We start from the raw sequence: 19,153 nt of genomic DNA, 5'->3' as shown, positions 1-19,153 counted from the left end.
GCTCTCTTTTTAGTTGTGAGAAATAACCATATTCATCCGCACAGTCACACAGAGCCAAAGCACAACCAAAACAATGTTCATCCGCAAAATGCGTGCAGTTTTTGTTTTTTGAAAGTTACATAGTTGTACCCTTAACCAAAAGTCAAACAACTTCATTAGCATATAACTGCTAATATGCTATAAAATGCTTTATTAGCAGTTGTTTCAGTTCAAGAGTGGATCATCCAATTTTCCAATGGATGTTTTGGTAAATACATATTGGGAAGAAAAGTAGAATGTGAATGCCTTTTCATGTTGACTTTAAAGGGTTAAAACCCGGTACCAAAATGGTTATATCATAAAGCAAAGGATTTTATGTTCATGGCCAAAAAGCTTTTGTACACACCTTCACATCTCCGAGCGGCTATAGCTCAGTAACAAATGGAGGCAATACTTTTTTTATAAGGAACAATAGAAATACCCATCAGCTAAAAACAGTGTTACAACCTAGTTTCCTTGTTTTAATTCAATGCACCCTGAAAAGATGGAGTGTCCTGTAAAACCGGTGTCATCTCTTGTGGAGGGAAGACCACATTAGAGCACTGTTTCTGTTTTCAGTCTCTAAATGACCTAAGATGTCAAGGTCTATATTGGCAATTTCATTTCCCCTTGAGCAAATAGCTGTTCATACAGTTTGAATCATATAATCAGCTTAAATGACAATATAGGCACTTCTAAATGTGCTCGAGAGCTCCAATCGCTCTTAGAAAAAGCTCTGCATTGTCTGTAAATTGGGTTTTAATGAAGCTCTATCCATCTCTCATGAGCAGAAAAGGGCCTCGTTAACCTTTTTGTAATTAAATATAGTTCAATATTTTGGCAGCATAGCCATGATAGTCGTCTTTTAATACTAGCTTTAATTGAACATGATAAAAAACCATCAAAGATGGCTGTGTTTGTGTAAACTGTGTGAAATGCCAATATCTCAGCTGCCATTTTTCAGTCTTATTATCTAACTCTCAGTTATATGAATTGCGGTATTGTAATGATATATTATGGCTTGCCTTCCACACTACATATTTCATCATTTCCATGTCTCATTCAGAGCCTCGCTCACTTCTACTCCAACTGCGCACGTGAAAAGAAAAGACATTGTTCAGATGTCATCTTAAAAATCCTCCATGCTGAGAATGAGATCTCTGACGTGCATTTATAATTGAACATGTGCAATGAAATGTGAACTGTCCCCCCCCGTTTCATTTATTCTTAAAACAAAGTCCACACACTGTGGCTCCAACAGACTATTGAACACTGAGTCTTTTTTTGTTTTTCAATTTTCTGAATGTCATCACGTTTTGCACTAATATCAGAGTATCATTTAGAGCAAGCCTACTACAGACACAAATGTGGTGCAAAAAGTAGTTCTGGGTTTTAAATGGTTAAAAATACTGTTCATATATTGAGTAAAAATCACCTTCAGGCTGGTTGCTTGATGGCAAAAGCTATTTAGACTAAGTCTGTCCACCATTATCTGGTTCATCAGACAAAATTACAAAAGAAACCCGTCTGATAACAGGAGCAGTGTTGTGGAGAGTAAACTTGATTTCGTTTTGACACAAAACAATGTTTTCTGACCACATTCGCCTTGCATTTTCCCATCGCATACAGAAAACATTGTTGTTTGCTATTGGCTGATCTCATGTGATTGACAGGTTATAGCCCCGCCCTCTTCATCAGAGAAGAGAAGAGATGCTGCAAGTTAGTTTGATTCAAGATAACGAGGCACATGTATTTAAAACTATAATGACATGCACTGATAAATCATTTATAAGAAACTGCAATATTCCATTAAAAAGCAATACTTGTCCATTTTGATTTCATGTTGACTTTAATAGGAATGGGGTGTATAGTATACACTAAATATGTTTTATAGTGTACTAATACACAGATGAGCAAATAGTAACTAGTGCAAATAGTCTCTGCCAAGTTGTAAGCATTATTGTAATTTTATTACAACTTTAATTCAGAAAATAACCCTTGTGCATCCTTATGGACATATTTTTCTTATTCAGATTTGTATTTTTGATCATTTTGCCTGTGTATACTGCATATATATTTGGCACAGGTGTGTATTTTTATTGGCTTTTTACTATTTCAGCCCCATTTCCTTTAATAAACCTATTTTGCACTAGTAACACACAATAGTTCCTCTCAGGACCTTCAGGACAAAAATGTCCCCATTGAAATCCATTAAAACTGCAATTTTTAATCCCAGGGCCATTTAACTATAAAAGGATGCAATCTTTGTTAAGTGGCATTCATTCTATTGGCAAGGCTTCAAAAACAATTTTTTACTTTTTTTCCCCCAGAAGGTGCCATTTTCTCAAGTTTGGCCTATAGAGCAAAAACTTACTTTATTCCTGTTTTCTGCTTCTGCACATTATAGAGCCAATTAGATAAATTATGCAGTTATAAGTGTGTGTGTGTGTGTGTGTGTGTGTGTGTGTTCGTGTGTGTGTGTGTGTGTGTGTGTGTGTGTGTGTGTGTGTGTGTGTGCGTGCGTGCGTGCGTGCGTGCGTGCGTGCGTGCGTGCGTGTGTGTGTGTGTGTGTGTGTGTGTGTGTGTGTGTGTGTGTGCTTGTAATATTTGAGAGAGAGAAACTCTACTGTAAACCAGCCACTGTGTCCCAGTGAGTTTTGCTGGATCTAATGGGCAAAATGTGTTACACACCAAACACACTCTCACTGAAAGCTCGTTTTTTAAGATATCAACCTCATATTTGGAAAACAACTTGTTTAGATTTATGGCTTTGATTTTCTAGCCGTTTTAGAGTTCAACGCATTTCATAAAATATAAATTTTTTCATAAACTTAAACCTTAAAACTTTTTATTGGTTTTAGTTTTTAAACTTTTTTCACTTCAACACTAATCTATCACTAACTGTGTGTAACACTTTTTAAACTGACGCACAAGGGTTAAAAACATAGACGAGGTATATTCAGCTCAGTGGATGAATGAAATGCATGTGTGTCATGTGATTGACCTCCACATATTCTGTATGGGCTGCTATTTTGGAAACAGAATTGAACATTTTCTCTTCTTTCTGACAGGCTGATGCTGTAAATCCAGGTCAGCATGGGCCAATCAGATCAAGCCAATGCAACGGAGGACACGCTCCACGATGGAGATCTGGGAAACGCCAGCAGCTTCAACACTTACAAACCAGCGTTTGTTGACGACATCACCAAACACCTGGGCGTTCAGATCTCTCTAATCTTTGCATATTCACTCATAATCCTGCTAGGACTTGTGGGGAACACCCTCGTCATTTACATGATCGTCCTGTACCGAAACATGCGCACCGTCACCAACTATTTCATTGCGAATCTGGCCTTGGCGGATCTGATGGTGGACTCGGTGTGTTTGCCGTTCACGCTGGTTTACACGTTGCTGGACGAATGGAAATTCGGCGCGGTGATGTGTCACATGGTGCCGTACGGCCAGGCTCTCAGCGTCCACGTGTCCGTTCTCACGCTAACGGTAATCGCCGTTGAGCGTTACCGCTGTATCGTCTTCCACCTCGGCCAGCGCCTCAGTCGCTGCACTAGCTTCATCATCATCGGCCTGACCTGGACGCTCGCCGCAGTGCTAGCTGGTCCGCTAGCGATTTTCCGAGAGTATCGCTACGAGGAAATCCCATACATTGATTTACGCATCGCGGTTTGCTCTGAGAAATGGCCTAGCGGCACCAACGTTGTCTACAGTGTCTCAATGCTCCTCTTGCAGTATGTGGTCCCTTTAGCGATCATCAGCTATGCTTACGTGTGCATCTGGATGAAGCTGAAGAACCACGTTAGCCCGTCCAGTCGTAGCGACGGCCTCGTACGCCGGAAGAAGACCACTAAGATGCTAGCGCTAGTGGTCGTGGTCTTCGCCGTTTGCTGGCTTCCCTTCCACGTGTTTCAGCTGGCGAGCGATCTCGACTTGATTCTCAAGTTCAAAGAGTACAAACTCATTTATACCTTGTTTCATATCGTGGCGATGTGCTCGACTTTCGTCAACCCGTTGCTCTACGGCTGGATGAACCAGAATTACAGGAACGGCTTCCTCATGTTCTTCCGCTGCGAACACAAGCCCGACTCCATCTACCCCGACGGGTCCTTCAGGACTCGCTCGCTGAGAGGGATGATCGTGAACGGGCTCAATGAGGGTCAGCCCGCGGCTGCTGTCTGATAAAAATCTTCTCGCTCTGCAGAAGAGTATTACAGAATATAGAGTACATATACAGTATATATATATATATATGGTAAGGGATAAAGGCACGTTTGATTTTAATCTCTAGTAAACCTCTAGATTGGCACAAAAACTGCTGCACTTTCCTAAACATCTACAGTTCAGTTTGCATGTGGAAATTTGGCTCTCCTTATACAAAATAAGTATACTTCGAGATACATTTATTAAGAATACTTATGTAAGGTTCAGGTATATTTTAAGTATACTTATGTTGAAAGTATAATGATGTCAATGTACTTGTAAGTGTACTATTTCAATAGAACTTAGGACTAAATTGACCAACTTTTGAGTGTATAAAAGTTTACTTTCAATTATGTTTTTTTTGTACTGCATCTGTACTACAAGTGAACTTATAGGTATACTGATAGTTTACTAGTCAAATACTTTTTTAATTCATGAAAGTGCACTTTGAAGTATACTGTCAGTAAACTGAGTATACACTCAAGTATACTTGTAAGTTTTCTTTAAAGTCCCCCTCTAGTCAATAATTGTATCCCTTAAAACTCATAATTTCTTCATGTCTTAAAATATCTTGAATGTAACCCGACACCTTTGCCTCATTTAGTATTCGCGGTTCTATGAATATGCAAATGAGCCCCGCCTCCACTCACTCACTCACTCACTCAGAGATCCACTCGTTGACAATCACATGTTGATCTGATTGGTTACAAGGTAGTTTGTGACGTCAGAAACACCAGACTGTTTTTGATTGAAGCTTTTGACTGTTTTTGACACTGCAGTTTTAAGGAGAAAATACTCAGCAATGCTGTCGACTTATGAATTTACACATTTATGAGTTTGTCTTAAAGCATATTAAAAACACCACATAGACATATAAACAACATTAACAGCTGGATTTTCACCACAGGGGACTTTGAGAGAAGTATACTAATAGCACACTTGAATAGGCCAGTCTTCTTTTTTATAAAGGTCTTATTATTGATTTTCAAGTAATTAAATCAACAATTTTTCAACTGAAGAATATGTAACAGTGATAATAAATAGCTGGCTGATTTTTCCATTTGACATGACATGGTTAGATTCAGATGATCATTTATTAATAATATAACTTATGAAGTTGGGTATACCTCTGAAATAGTCACCATATTTGTAATCAAACCATCATATTTAAAAAATATGTTTTTTTTATTTCATATAATAAAATGTAATGAATTGTTATACCATGAAGCAATATTGTATTCTCCCTCAAGCAGTGTAAAAAGGTTTTGCATTTATTATAAATAATATTTTTTTCTGTATTTTTTTTATTTAATGTCAAAAATAAATTATTTTATTTATCAAACTAAATAGAAAATGGTACAAACTTTGAAGTGATTGTCGTGAAGATATGAAAAAGCCTTGAGCCTCGTTGTAGCCTACGCTGCCTTTACACAACGACGAACATGTCAAACAGTAGTAAGCTATGTTATTGCCTCATGACATCATTTTGTGCAGGTTTAATGTCCATTTATCATCATCCAAGCTTGTGCAAAACTCTCACTCATAAAGTCTGGAGTCAGCCTGGATGCTGTCACATCTGGAAACATACAGCCAATCACCCGAGCTGTAAATGTCATGTGACTGATCAGGATCAATATAACACCTGGAGATCTTGAAATATATTATCTCTGTTTATGGCGCCACAGTTTTCTGAGACAATCGACTGAACCATTAGTCATGTGACTAATCACTGTGGGCCATATGAGATGACATCATCACAACTCTGATTGGCTGATGGCACTACAAGAGCGCGCACAATCCCAAACCCTTCACCAGTGACTATTTTGAGCTGTTACATGAAGTCCATTTCATGCTTCAAGAGCCCTTCAGAAGAGTAAAATATTCGTGATATGTATGGACTTTATGTCGTCAGAAAACACAGCAAATATTGAACCGCTGTCATTGCTTTGTAGAAAGCAGCTGGCAAAGCTAACCAGCCCAAACCTGATCCCGTGGTTAAAAATATGTTCATCCATTGCATTGTGGGATACAGTCTATACACAATGTGCTTTGTTGTAAAATGCAAATTTTGGCAGTTCTGGGTGTTACTCTACATGCATACATGAAATTAGCATACTATGCATATATATATATATATATATACTGCAGAAATAGCAAGATTTGTACAAAATCTATGAAAGTATACAAGCATTGACATGCAACCAAGTGAACATTAAACTAATGAATGTCTTTGTTATTCACTTATATTAACAGTTTGGTGATGATTTAAAAAATTCAAGGAAATTGTTGACCTGGATGAATTTGATATTGTGAAAATGTCTTGCATGTGTTGTTTTGTGTCAGTTTGCATAAGGGCGATACTTCATGTGAATAAATAGCTTTAGGCTACTGATTGTGTTTATACTGTAAGCTGTGAAGGTTATGATGTGCAAGTCGTTAATGTAATCTTGCTTCACTGGCATATGTAATATGTATTCTGTTGAGGCAGTGAGATATGAAATTATTTTAAGTATTGCTTATTTAACCTGATCTGTGAGAAAACTGAATGCACTGGAGGCGGGCAGACTGGATGAAAGGAAAATAAAACTACAGCTACATTTGCATATTGTTTTTATCTGTCTGGTGCCTTATTGAATTTTCTACTAATCTATTTTAGCGCGAGACAGAGCCTTCTCAACACAAGACATAAGAAAAAAGATCTGCTTCACAGCAACATTTGGCTGAATTATGAAAACAAAGCAATAATGTCCACACTGCAGCTGCTGTATTATTCATCTCCAGTACACAACTCATGCTGTTTTATTCTGTGTGTTACTGCACACGGGGCACAAAGGGAAAGAAACAGCTGCGACACACACCTCTAGAGCTGCTCTACATGAAGATATGCATACAGATGAACAAAAAGTGTGTGTTCATCACACTAATGTGTCTTGTCCACCGACATGATTGGCTGGTTATTTTAAAATGTGGCAATTTAAGAAAACCACTTCATCAGGAGAGTGAATTGAAGGCTATTTTCTGAATAATTTTGTTCTAAAAGCAGCAAATCCTGTGAGCAAATGGGCGCCTGTATATTACTGTGTACATCTCCGGAAATATCTTTGTTTATTGTTGTTTGTTTTTCACCACAGCAAATCTAAGTAAAAAGAAGAAGGATTTAAGATTAGAAGTTCAGAACTAAGGCTGTTATTTTCCTGTCAGGCTTGGATCTAATCTGATCAGTTTCTGCCCTCTGTTGGACAGAAGTGGAACAAATCCATCCAAACTAAATACTAGTATAAAGAGTCAAACAAAAAATTAAAAAGCAAAAATAATAATAATTTAAACAACAAAGCTGATGCATAGGTTCTTTGTATGTATTGTTTAAATATAGAATTACATTTCCAAAGCAATTCCATTTTATGAATTGATTTATCATTTTACATGCATAACATCTTCACTGGTCTAACAGTATGATCTGTACTAAATTAAAGTAACGAATACTATGCCTTAAAGAAAAGTGATTAAAGTACACAGTTGTTTGTTTTTAAACAAGGGAATAAAAAGCTAGTTGAACAAAATAAGTAGTAAAACCATTTATTCTGCTTGACAGAGGATGAATCAGAAACACACTCGGTTACTTACGTGTAACCTCTGTTCCCTGAGATACAGGAACGAGTACTGCGTCGCTAGACACTGTTATGGGGAAAACTCCTTTTTCTCAGGATTCTGAAGCCTTTTTAATCACGCATTGAAACTGTACAGCCATTGGTTCTTGCAGAATAATAAAATGAACCAATGGCGAGGCAGCGGAGCTGCACAAGTCTATGGCAGAGAAGCCCGCAAGAGCGTGCCAATATGGGCATGGCATCTGGCTATAAAAGCAGGCATTCTGGCATAGGACACTCAGATTAAATTCGACTCAAGCGACGAACTGAGAGTCATGCAGGAATATAACACAGCCTGAAACGCAGTACTGGTTCCCATATCTCAGGGAACCGAGGTTACTTAAGTAACCGAGTACGTTCCCTTTCGATACTTTACCCGTACTGGATTGCTAGACGCTGTTATGGGGAACCAATACAATCACGCCGTGCTATGGCTGCAGAACGACTAATGATATACTTGGCCTTAAGCCCTAGCAGAGCCTAGAGGAACCAAGACATAGTAGGGAATACTCATTTCGCTAGGGTCCCAGACACAAGTTGGAGCCACCTAGGAACGTAAACCAGGACGGACTCATAGAGGTCGATCCTGCCCTAGACAATCATTTCAGGAAACCTGAATGGCCTTGCCACTAGAAGGGCAGAGAGCTGGTTAGGTAAGAGAAGGCAATAGCCTGTAACCAGTGGCCCAGACCCTGATCGGAGCCACATAGGTATTATAGCAATAGCCACAGAGTCACCCCATATAGTAGGCAGGAAAATTCATAGTGGTTTGGGCTCGGCTGAGACCAAATCCACTAGACAGAAAGGACTTGGGCCTGCAGAGCAGGGACTTCAAGATTGTAGAACCTGGTAAATGTGGACGGCGAGGACAAATATCACCAATGGAGACACCACTGGACCAGGCCCAGGACGAGATTGGAATGAGCTTTTACTCCGATGGGGCATCGTAGGCCCGTCGAGGAGTAGGCTAGTGCAATTGCGTCCACTTTCCATCTGGATATCCTTTGCTTCGTGGCCGGATGCCGTTTGGTGCGGCCCCCGAAGCATACAAAAAGCGGTTCCGCATGTCTAAAAGAGGCAGAACGCTCTATGTATATTCTCAAAGTCCTGACAGGGCAGAGTAAAGACGGTGAGGGGACAGGGTGGGTTCAGCCTCATGGACCCCTTCATGAAACAAACCACAAGGTAGTTTCTGTCCACAGTTTGGCCAGCCACAGTTTGGCTTTGAGAGTGGAGGGAGTGCGTCCCTTATCCAGCAGCTCCTGCTCCGGTGGGGGAGACCGGATAGTCCAGGAAGGTGGTTTTGTCCGCGTCCTTAATCTCTGTTAAGTTAAGCCACAGGTGGCGCTCCAACACCACCAGGCTGGTAATAGATCTCCCAATAGCCTGTGCCATCGGGTTTAGCAGCGCGCAGGGCCAGGTCAGTTGCGCTCTCTGAATGCGACCGGGTTGGGTCCAGACTCGTTTATGCGGAGGAGGAGTTTGGCCTGGTAGACCTGTAGTGAGTCGGCGTGAGCTCGCTCAACCCCGTTCAACCCCTTTGCCCCGCTGTTTTTTCCTCTGAGGTTCCTGGGAGGTTCCTTCTTTTTCTTTCTAAAAAGAAAGCGATCCGCGAACGCAGAGAGGAGAGACATGTTCTCGAAGTGAGAACAGCTGGTCTCTGTGAGTGCAGCCTCAGCGTGGGATTTCCCCCAGGCACAAGACGCACTCAATGTGCCTGTGCAGGGCCGCCCTACACGAGCCACAGTGGCAGTGACATTTGCCTCAATTTGCTCTTTTAGAAAAGAAATAACGCTCTTTTAGACTCGCCGGATAGTGGCAGGGGATCGCTGAATCAGCTGCTTGCAGGCACAGAGCGGCTCACGAGCGGTGGGCGGGGTCACCAAAGAGCCATAAGGCTTGAGTCCTCGGAGTATCAGCGAAGAGAAGTGGCGTCGCTGAAGGAGAATTGATCTGAGTATCCTATGCCAGATCGCCTGCTTTTATAGCCAGATGCCACGCCCATATTGGCAGGCTCTGACGGGCTTCTCTGCCATAGGCATTAGCCATTGGTTCGTTTTACTACTCTGCATGAAGCAATGGCCGTGCAGTTTCACTGTGTGTTTAAAAAGGCTTCAGAATGCGGAGGAAAAAGAGTTTTCCCAATAACAGTACGAGTAAAATATTGAAAAGGGATCAACTGGATAAAAAGGGAAAAAAGAGAAATGAAAACACTGTAGTATATTCGTACAGGTCTGAACACAAAAGCGACTGAAAGATGCTGCTTGCTTTATAGTTTTAGAAATAAATTATATTTTCGTGACGAAAGAACTTGTGTCAGGGTTATGTTCTGTTTTGTCTGAAGTGTTTACAGGACAACGATGTACTAAAAACAGACGACAACTTTGTCAAAACAATCACGGATCTGCAAAATGACTATGAGGGCTGTATTACACATGGCAGGCCAGTAGATGGAGATATATCTTAACATGTTTTACGCAAGTGCAAGATGACACCATTTTCACAAATTCACGTTTTTGTTGTTTACATGGGTAAATGCATCGATTTCAAAAACCTTGCACGTTGTTTTCAAAAGCTTGAATTCTTGTCATGTAAATGAACAGCCGAAATGCATAAAACTGGTGTCATGTAAACAAACCTTAATTTTCATTGTGTTCATTTGCTGTTTTCCTTTGACCTAGTTTTCCTGAGTGTCTCATTGATTCATCCCATTCACCCACTCCTTTGTTTGCCCTTTGTACTTAAGCTCTCAGTTTCAGTCAGTTCTCTGTCCTGTATTGTTTATCGTCTACATGTAATGTGGTTGTATATTCTCCTAGATTTTCTCCTGTTCAGTGTGTTGAATATTAAAGTCTGTTCGAGTATCTGCGCTTCATTACAGCCACCCTTCCGTGACAATATGCATATAGGTATTTTAATTGTTATTTTGTGAATTAATTAAAAGATCCAATCAAACTTACTAACATCCCACCCCTAAACTCATTTGCGCACAAAGTCACATGATGAATCTGAATTTTGACAGAGAACTGCCCAAAAGATATCTGATTTAAAACACAAATTTTTCACTCCTTTATTTACAACAGCAAGCGAACCTGTTTATAGTGGTGGATGCATTCAAGATGAAGTAAATACGACCTGCTCCCTGAATTGCAGGAGTGCTGGGAAGATTTCCCATATCACTTTGTAATGCAAGTTTATCCAAAATAAGTGGTTGTTGAGAGGCTGCTGTTAGTTTATCTTCTCTGCCACTGTCTCCTGTAAATCTGTATATATGGATGTAGCTATCCGGTGGGGTAGCTGTCCTTCCTGGCCAATATTTTCACATACTTTAAAGAGATTACTTTAAAGAGGTGTATATGACATTCTTCTTTCAGACGAACACAATCTGAGTTATATTTCAAAATGTCCTGGCTCTTCCAAGCTTTATAATTGCAGTGAATGGCCATTTCTGTTTTGAAGTCCATAAAAGTGCATCTATCCATCATAAAAGTGCATCTATCCATCATAAAAGTGCATCTGTCCATCATAAAAGTGCATCTGTCCATCATAAAAATGCATCCATTCATCATTAAACTGCATCTATCCATCATAAAAGTGCATCTGTCCATCATAAAAGTGCATCTGTCCATCATAAAAGTGCATCCATCCATCATAAAAGTGCACCATCATAAAAGTGCATCTGTCCATCATAAAAGTGCATCTGTCCATCATAAAAGTGCATCCATTCATCATAAAACTGCATCTATCCATCATAAAAGTGCATCTATCCATCATAAAAGTGCATCTGTCCATCATAAAAGTGCATCCATTCATCATAAAACTGCATCTATCCATCATAAAAGTGCATCTGTCCATCATAAAAGTGCAACTGTCCATAATAAAAGTGCATCTATCCATCACAAAAGTGCATCTGTCCATCATAAAAGTGCATCTGTCCATCATAAAAGTTCATCTATCCATCATAAAAGTGCATCTGTCCATCATAAAAGTCCATCTATCCATCATAAAAGACATGTGTCCATCATAAAAGTGCATCCATCCATCATAAAACTGCATCTATCCATCATAAAAGTGCATATATTCATCATAAAAGTGCAACTGTCCATAATAAAAGTGCATCTATCCATCACAAAAGTGCATCCATCCATCATGAAAGTGCATCTGTCCATCATAAAAGTGCATCCGTCCATCATAAAAGTGCATCTCTCCATCATAAAAGTGCAACTGTCCATAATAAAAGTGCATCCGTCCATCATAAAAGTGCATCCATCCATCATAAAACTGCATCTATCCATCATAAAAGTGCATATATTCATCATAAAAGTGCAACTGTCCATAATAAAAGTGCATCTATCCATCACAAAAGTGCATCCATCCATCATGAAAGTGCATATGTCCATCATAAAAGTGCATCTCTCCATCATAAAAGTGCATCTGTCCATCATAAAAGTGCATCCATCCATCATAAAAGTGCATCTGTCCATCATAAAAGTGCAACTGTCCATAATAAAAGTGCATCTATCCATTACAAAAGTGCATCCATCCATCATAAAAGTGCATCTGTCCATCATAAAAGTGCATCTGTCCATCATAAAAGTGCATCTGTCCATCATAAAAGTGCATCCATTCATCATAAAACTGCATCTATCCATCACAAAAGTGCATCTGTCCATCATAAAAGTGCATCTGTCCATCATAAAAGTGCATCTATCCATCATAAAAGTGCATCTGTCCATCATAAAAGTGCATCTATCCATCATAAAAGACATCTGTCCATCATATAAGTGCATCCATCCATCATAAAACTGCATCTATCCATCATAAAAGTGCATCTATTCATCATAAAAGTGCAACTGTCCATAATAAAAGTGCATCTATCCATCAAAAAAGTGCATCCATCCATCATAAAAGTGCATCTGTCCATCATAAAAGTGCATCCGTCCATCATAAAAGTGCATCCATCCATCATAAAAGTGCATCTGTCCATCATAAAAGTGCAACTGTCCATAATAAAAGTGCATCCATCCATTACAAAAGTGCATCCATCCATCATAAAAGTGCATCTGTCCATCATAAAAGTGCATCTGTCCATCATAAAAGTGCATCTGTCCATCATAAAAGTGCATCTGTCCATCATAAAAGTGCATCTATCCATCATAAAAGTGTATCCGTCCATCATAAAAGTGCATCTATCCATCACAAAAATGCATCTGTCCATCATAAAAGTGCATCCATTCATCATTAAACTGCATCTATCCATCATAAAAGTGCATCTGTCCATCATAAAAGTGCATCTTTCCATCATAAAAGTGCATCTGTCCATCATAAAAGTGCATCTGTCCATCATAAAAGTGCATCTATCCATCACAAAAGTGCATCCATTCATCATAAAACTGCATCTATCCATCATAAAAGTGCATCTATCCATCATAAAAGTGCATCTATCCATCATAAAAGTGCATCTGTCCATCATAAAAGTGCATCCATTCATCATAAAACTGCATCTATCCATCATAAAAGTGCATCTGTCCATCATAAAAGTGCAACTGTCCATAATAATAGTGCATCTATCCATCACAAAAGTGCATGCATCCATCATAAAAGTGCATCTGTCCATCATAAAAGTGCATCTGTCCATCATAAAAGTGCATCCATCCATCATAAAAGTGCATCTGTCCATCATAAAAGTGCATCTATCCATCATAAAAGTGCATCTGTCCATCATAAAAGTGCATCTATCCATCACAAAAGTGCATGCATCCATCATAAAAGTGCATCTATCCATCACAAAATGCATCTGTCCATCATAAAAGTGCATCCATTCATCATTAAACTGCATCTATCAATCATAAAAGGGCATCTGTCCATCGTAAAAGTGCATCTATCCATCATAAAAGTGCATCTATCCATCATAAAAGTGCATCTGTCCATCATAAAAGTGCATCTGTCCATCATAAAAAGTGCATCTATCCATCACAAAAGTGCATCCATCCATCATAAAAGTGCCTCCATTCATCATTAAACTGCATCTATCCATGATAAAAGTGCATCTGTCCATCATAAAAGTGCATCTGTCCATCATAAAAGTGCATCCATCATCATAAAACTGCATCTATCCATCATAAAAGTGCATCTATCCATCATAAAAGTGCATCTGTCCATCATAAAAGTGCATCCATTCATCATAAAACTGCATCTATCCATCATAAAAGTGCATCTGTCCATCATAAAAGTGCAACTGTCCATAATAAAAGTGCATCTATCCATCATAAAAGTGCATCTGTCCATCATAAAAGTGCATCTGTCCATCATAAAAGTGCATCCGTCCATCATAAAAGTGCATCTGTCCATCATAAAAGTGCATCTTTCCATCATAAAAGTGCATCAGTCCATCAGTAAAAGTGCATCTATCCATCACAAAAGTGCATCCATTCATCATAAAACTGCATCTATCCATCATAAAAGTGCATCTATCCATCATAAAAGTGCATCTGTCCATCATAAAAGTGCATCCATTCATCATAAAACTGCATCTATCCATCATAAAAGTGCATCTGTCCATCATAAAAGTGCATCTGTCCATCATAAAAGTGCATCTGTCCATCATAAAAGTGCATCTGTCCATCATAAAAGTGCATCTATCCATCATAAAAGTGTATCCGTCCATCATAAAAGTGCATCTATCCATCACAAAAATGCATCTGTCCATCATAAAAGTGCATCCATTCATCATTAAACTGCATCTATCCATCATAAAAGTGCATCTGTCCATCATAAAAGTGCATCTTTCCATCATAAAAGTGCATCTGTCCATCATAAAAGTGCATCTGTCCATCATAAAAGTGCATCTATCCATCACAAAAGTGCATCCATTCATCATAAAACTGCATCTATCCATCATAAAAGTGCATCTATCCATCATAAAAGTGCATCTGTCCATCATAAAAGTGCATCCATTCATCATAAAACTGCATCTATCCATCATAAAAGTGCATCTGTCCATCATAAAAGTGCAACTGTCCATAATAATAGTGCATCTATCCATCACAAAAGTGCATGCATCCATCATAAAAGTGCATCTGTCCATCATAAAAGTGCATCTGTCCATCATAAAAGTGCATCCATCCATCATAAAAGTGCATCTGTCCATCATAAAAGTGCATCTATCCATCATAAAAGTGCATCTGTCCATCATAAAAGTGCATCTATCCATCACAAAAGTGCATGCATCCATCATAAAAGTGCATCTATCCATCACAAAATGCATCTGTCCATCATAAAAGTGCATCCATTCATCATTAAACTGCATCTATCAATCATAAAAGGGCATCTGTCCATCGTAAAAGTGCATCTATCCATCATAAAAGTGCATCTATCCATCATAAAAGTGCATCTGTCCATCATAAAAGTGCATCTGTCCATCATAAAAAGTGCATCTATCCATCACAAAAGTGCATCCATCCATCATAAAAGTGCCTCCATTCATCATTAAACTGCATCTATCCATGATAAAAGTGCATCTGTCCATCATAAAAGTGCATCTGTCCATCATAAAAGTGCATCCATCATCATAAAACTGCATCTATCCATCATAAAAGTGCATCTATCCATCATAAAAGTGCATCTGTCCATCATAAAAGTGCATCCATTCATCATAAAACTGCATCTATCCATCATAAAAGTGCATCTGTCCATCATAAAAGTGCAACTGTCCATAATAAAAGTGCATCTATCCATCATAAAAGTGCATCTGTCCATCATAAAAGTGCATCCGTCCATCATAAAAGTGCATCTGTCCATCATAAAAGTGCATCTTTCCATCATAAAAGTGCATCAGTCCATCAGTAAAAGTGCATCTATCCATCACAAAAGTGCATCCATTCATCATAAAACTGCATCTATCCATCATAAAAGTGCATCTATCCATCATAAAAGTGCATCTGTCCATCATAAAAGTGCATCCATTCATCATAAAACTGCATCTATCCATCATAAAAGTGCATCTGTCCATCATAAAAGTGCAACTGTCCATAATAAAAGTGCATCTATCCATCACAAAAGTGCATCCATCCATCATAAAAGTCCATCTGTCAATCATAAAAGTGCATCTATCCATCATAAAAGTGCATCTGTCCATCATAAAAGTGCATCTATCCATCATAAAAGTGCATCTGTCCATCATAAAAGTGCATCTATCCATCATAAAAGTGCATCTGTCCATCATAAAAGTGCATCTATCCATCATAAAAGTCCATCTGTCCATCATAAAAGTGCATCCGTCCATCATAAAAGTGCATCTATCCATCATAAAAGTGCATCCATCCATCATAAAAGTGCAGCATCATAAAAGTGCATCTCTCCATCATAAAAGTGCATCTGTCCATCATAAAAGTGGATCTATCCATCATAAAAGTGCATCCATCCATCATAAAAGTGCATCCATCCATCATAAAAGTGCATCTATCCATCATAAAAGTGCATCCATCCATCATAAAAGTGCATCTGTCCATCATAAAAGTGCATCCATCCATCATAAAAGTGCATCCGTCCATCATAAAAGTGCATCTGTCCATCATAAAAGTGCATCTATCCATCATAAAAGTGCATCTATCCATCATAAAAGTGCATCTGTCCATCATAAAAGTGCATCTATCCATCACAAAAGTGCATCCATTCATCATAAAACTGCATCTATCCATCATAAAAGTGCATCTATCCATCATAAAAGTGCATCTGTCCATCATAAAAGTGCATCCATTCATCATAAAACTGCATCTATCCATCATAAAAGTGCATCTGTCCATCATAAAAGTGCATCTATCCATCATAAAAGTGCATCTGTCCATCATAAAAGTGCATCCATTCATCATAAAACTGCATCTATCCATCATAAAAGTGCATCTGTCCATCATAAAAGTGCAACTGTCCATAATAAAAGTGCATCTATCCATCATAAAAGTGCATCTGTCCATCATAAAAGTGCATCCGTCCATCATAAAAGTGCATCTGTCCATCATAAAAGTGCATCTTTCCATCATAAAAGTGCATCAGTCCATCAGTAAAAGTGCATCTATCCATCACAAAAGTGCATCCATTCATCATAAAACTGCATCTATCCATCATAAAAGTGCATCTATCCATCATAAAAGTGCATCTGTCCATCATAAAAGTGCATCCATTCATCATAAAACTGCATCTATCCATCATAAAAGTGCATCTGTCCATCATAAAAGTGCAACTGTCCATAATAAAAGTGCATCTATCCATCACAAAAGTGCATCCATCCATCATAAAAGTCCATCTGTCAATCATAAAAGTGCATCTATCCATCATAAAAGTGCATCTGTCCATCATAAAAGTGCATCTATCCATCATAAAAGTGCATCTGTCCATCATAAAAGTGCATCTATCCATCATAAAAGTGCATCTGTCCATCATAAAAGTGCATCTATCCATCATAAAAGTCCATCTGTCCATCATAAAAGTTCATCTATCATCATAAAAGTGCATCTGTCCATCATAAAAGTGCATCCGTCCATCATAAAAGTGCATCTATCCATCATAAAAGTGCATCCATCCATCATAAAAGTGCAGCATCATAAAAGTGCATCTGTCCATCATAAAAGTGCATCTGTCCATCATAAAAGTGCATCTGTCCATCATAAAAGTGCATCTATCCATCATAAAAGTGCATCTATCCATCATAAAAGTGCAAATATCCATCATAAAAGTGCATTTATCCATCATAAAAGTGCATCTGTCCATCATAAAAGTGCATCTATCCATCATAAAAGTGCATCTGTCCATCATAAAAGTTCATCTATCCATCATAAAAGTGCATCTGTCCATCATAAAAGTGCATCTGTCAATCATAAAAGTTCATCTATCCATCATAAAAGTGCATCTGTCCATCATAAAAGTGCATCTGTCAATCATAAAAGTGGATCTATCCATTATAAAAGTTCATCTATCCATCATAAAAGTGCATCTATCCATCATAAAAGTGCATCTATCCATTATAAAAGTTCATCTATCCATCATAAAAGTGCATCTGTCCATCATAAAAGTTCATCTATCCATCATAAAAGTGCATCTGTCCATCATAAAAGTGCATCTGTCAATCATAAAAGTGGATCTATCCATTATAAAAGTTCATCTATCCATCATAAAAGTGCATCTATCCATCATAAAAGTGCATCTATCCATCATAAAAGTGCATCTGTCCATCATAAAAGTGCATCTATCCATCATAAAAGTGTATCTGTCCATCATAAAAGTGCATCTATCCATCATAAAAGTGCATCTGTCCATCATAAAAGTGCATCTGTCCATCATAAAAGTTCATCTGTCCATTATAAAAGTGCATCTATCCATCATAACAGTGCATCTATCCATCATAAAAGTGCATCTATCCATCATAAAAGTGCATCTGTCCATCATAAAAGTGCATCTGTCAATCATAAAAGTAGATCTATCCATCATAAAAGTGCATCTATCCATCATAAAAGTGCATCTGTCCATCATAAAAGTGCATCTGTCCATCATAAAAGTGCATCTATCCATCATAAAAGTTCATCTATCCATCATAAAAGTGCATCTATCCATCCTAAAAGTGCATCTGTCCATCATAAAAGTGCATCTATCCATCATAAAAGTGCATCCATCCATCATAAAAGTGCATCTATCCATCATAAAAGTGCATCCATCATAAAAGTGTATCTATCCATCATAAAAGTGCATCTATCCATCATAAAAGTGCATCAGTCCATCATAAAAGTGCATCTATCCATCATAAAACTGCATCTATCCATCATAAAAGTGCATCTCTCCATCATAAAAGTGCATCTGTCAATCATAAAACTGCATCTATCCATCATAAAAGTGCATCTATCCATCATAAAAGTGTATCTGTCCATCATAAAAGTGCATCTATCCATCATAAAAGTGCATCTGTCCATCATAAAAGTGCATCTGTCCATCATAAAAGTTCATCTGTCCATTATAAAAGTGCATCTATCCATCATAACAGTGCATCTATCCATCATAAAAGTGCATCTATCCATCATAAAAGTGCATCTGTCCATCATAAAAGTGCATCTGTCAATCATAAAAGTAGATCTATCCATCATAAAAGTGCATCTATCCATCATAAAAGTGCATCTGTCCATCATAAAAGTGCATCTGTCCATCATAAAAGTGCATCTATCCATCATAAAAGTTCATCTATCCATCATAAAAGTGCATCTATCCATCCTAAAAGTGCATCTGTCCAT

General features: G+C 38.3%; 1 protein-coding gene across 1 annotated transcript; it reads left to right on the top strand.

Moving 5' to 3' along the window:
- The first annotated feature begins 3,114 nt into the window (after nt 1–3,114).
- npy7r (neuropeptide Y receptor Y7) lies at nt 3,115–4,212 on the top strand. The gene has a single exon (XM_077217193.1). It carries the CDS (start codon nt 3,115–3,117, stop codon nt 4,210–4,212), a length of 1,098 nt encoding a protein of 365 aa, XP_077073308.1.
- The last annotated feature ends 14,941 nt before the right edge of the window (nt 4,213–19,153 follow it).

Source organism: Siphateles boraxobius, unplaced genomic scaffold (assembly GCF_051911475.1).
Source record: "Siphateles boraxobius isolate OS27281-9 unplaced genomic scaffold, OSU_SipBor_1 70, whole genome shotgun sequence".
In the NCBI taxonomy this organism is placed as follows: domain Eukaryota; kingdom Metazoa; phylum Chordata; class Actinopteri; order Cypriniformes; family Leuciscidae; genus Siphateles; species Siphateles boraxobius.
This window is presented reverse-complemented; position numbering and strand designations above follow the sequence as displayed.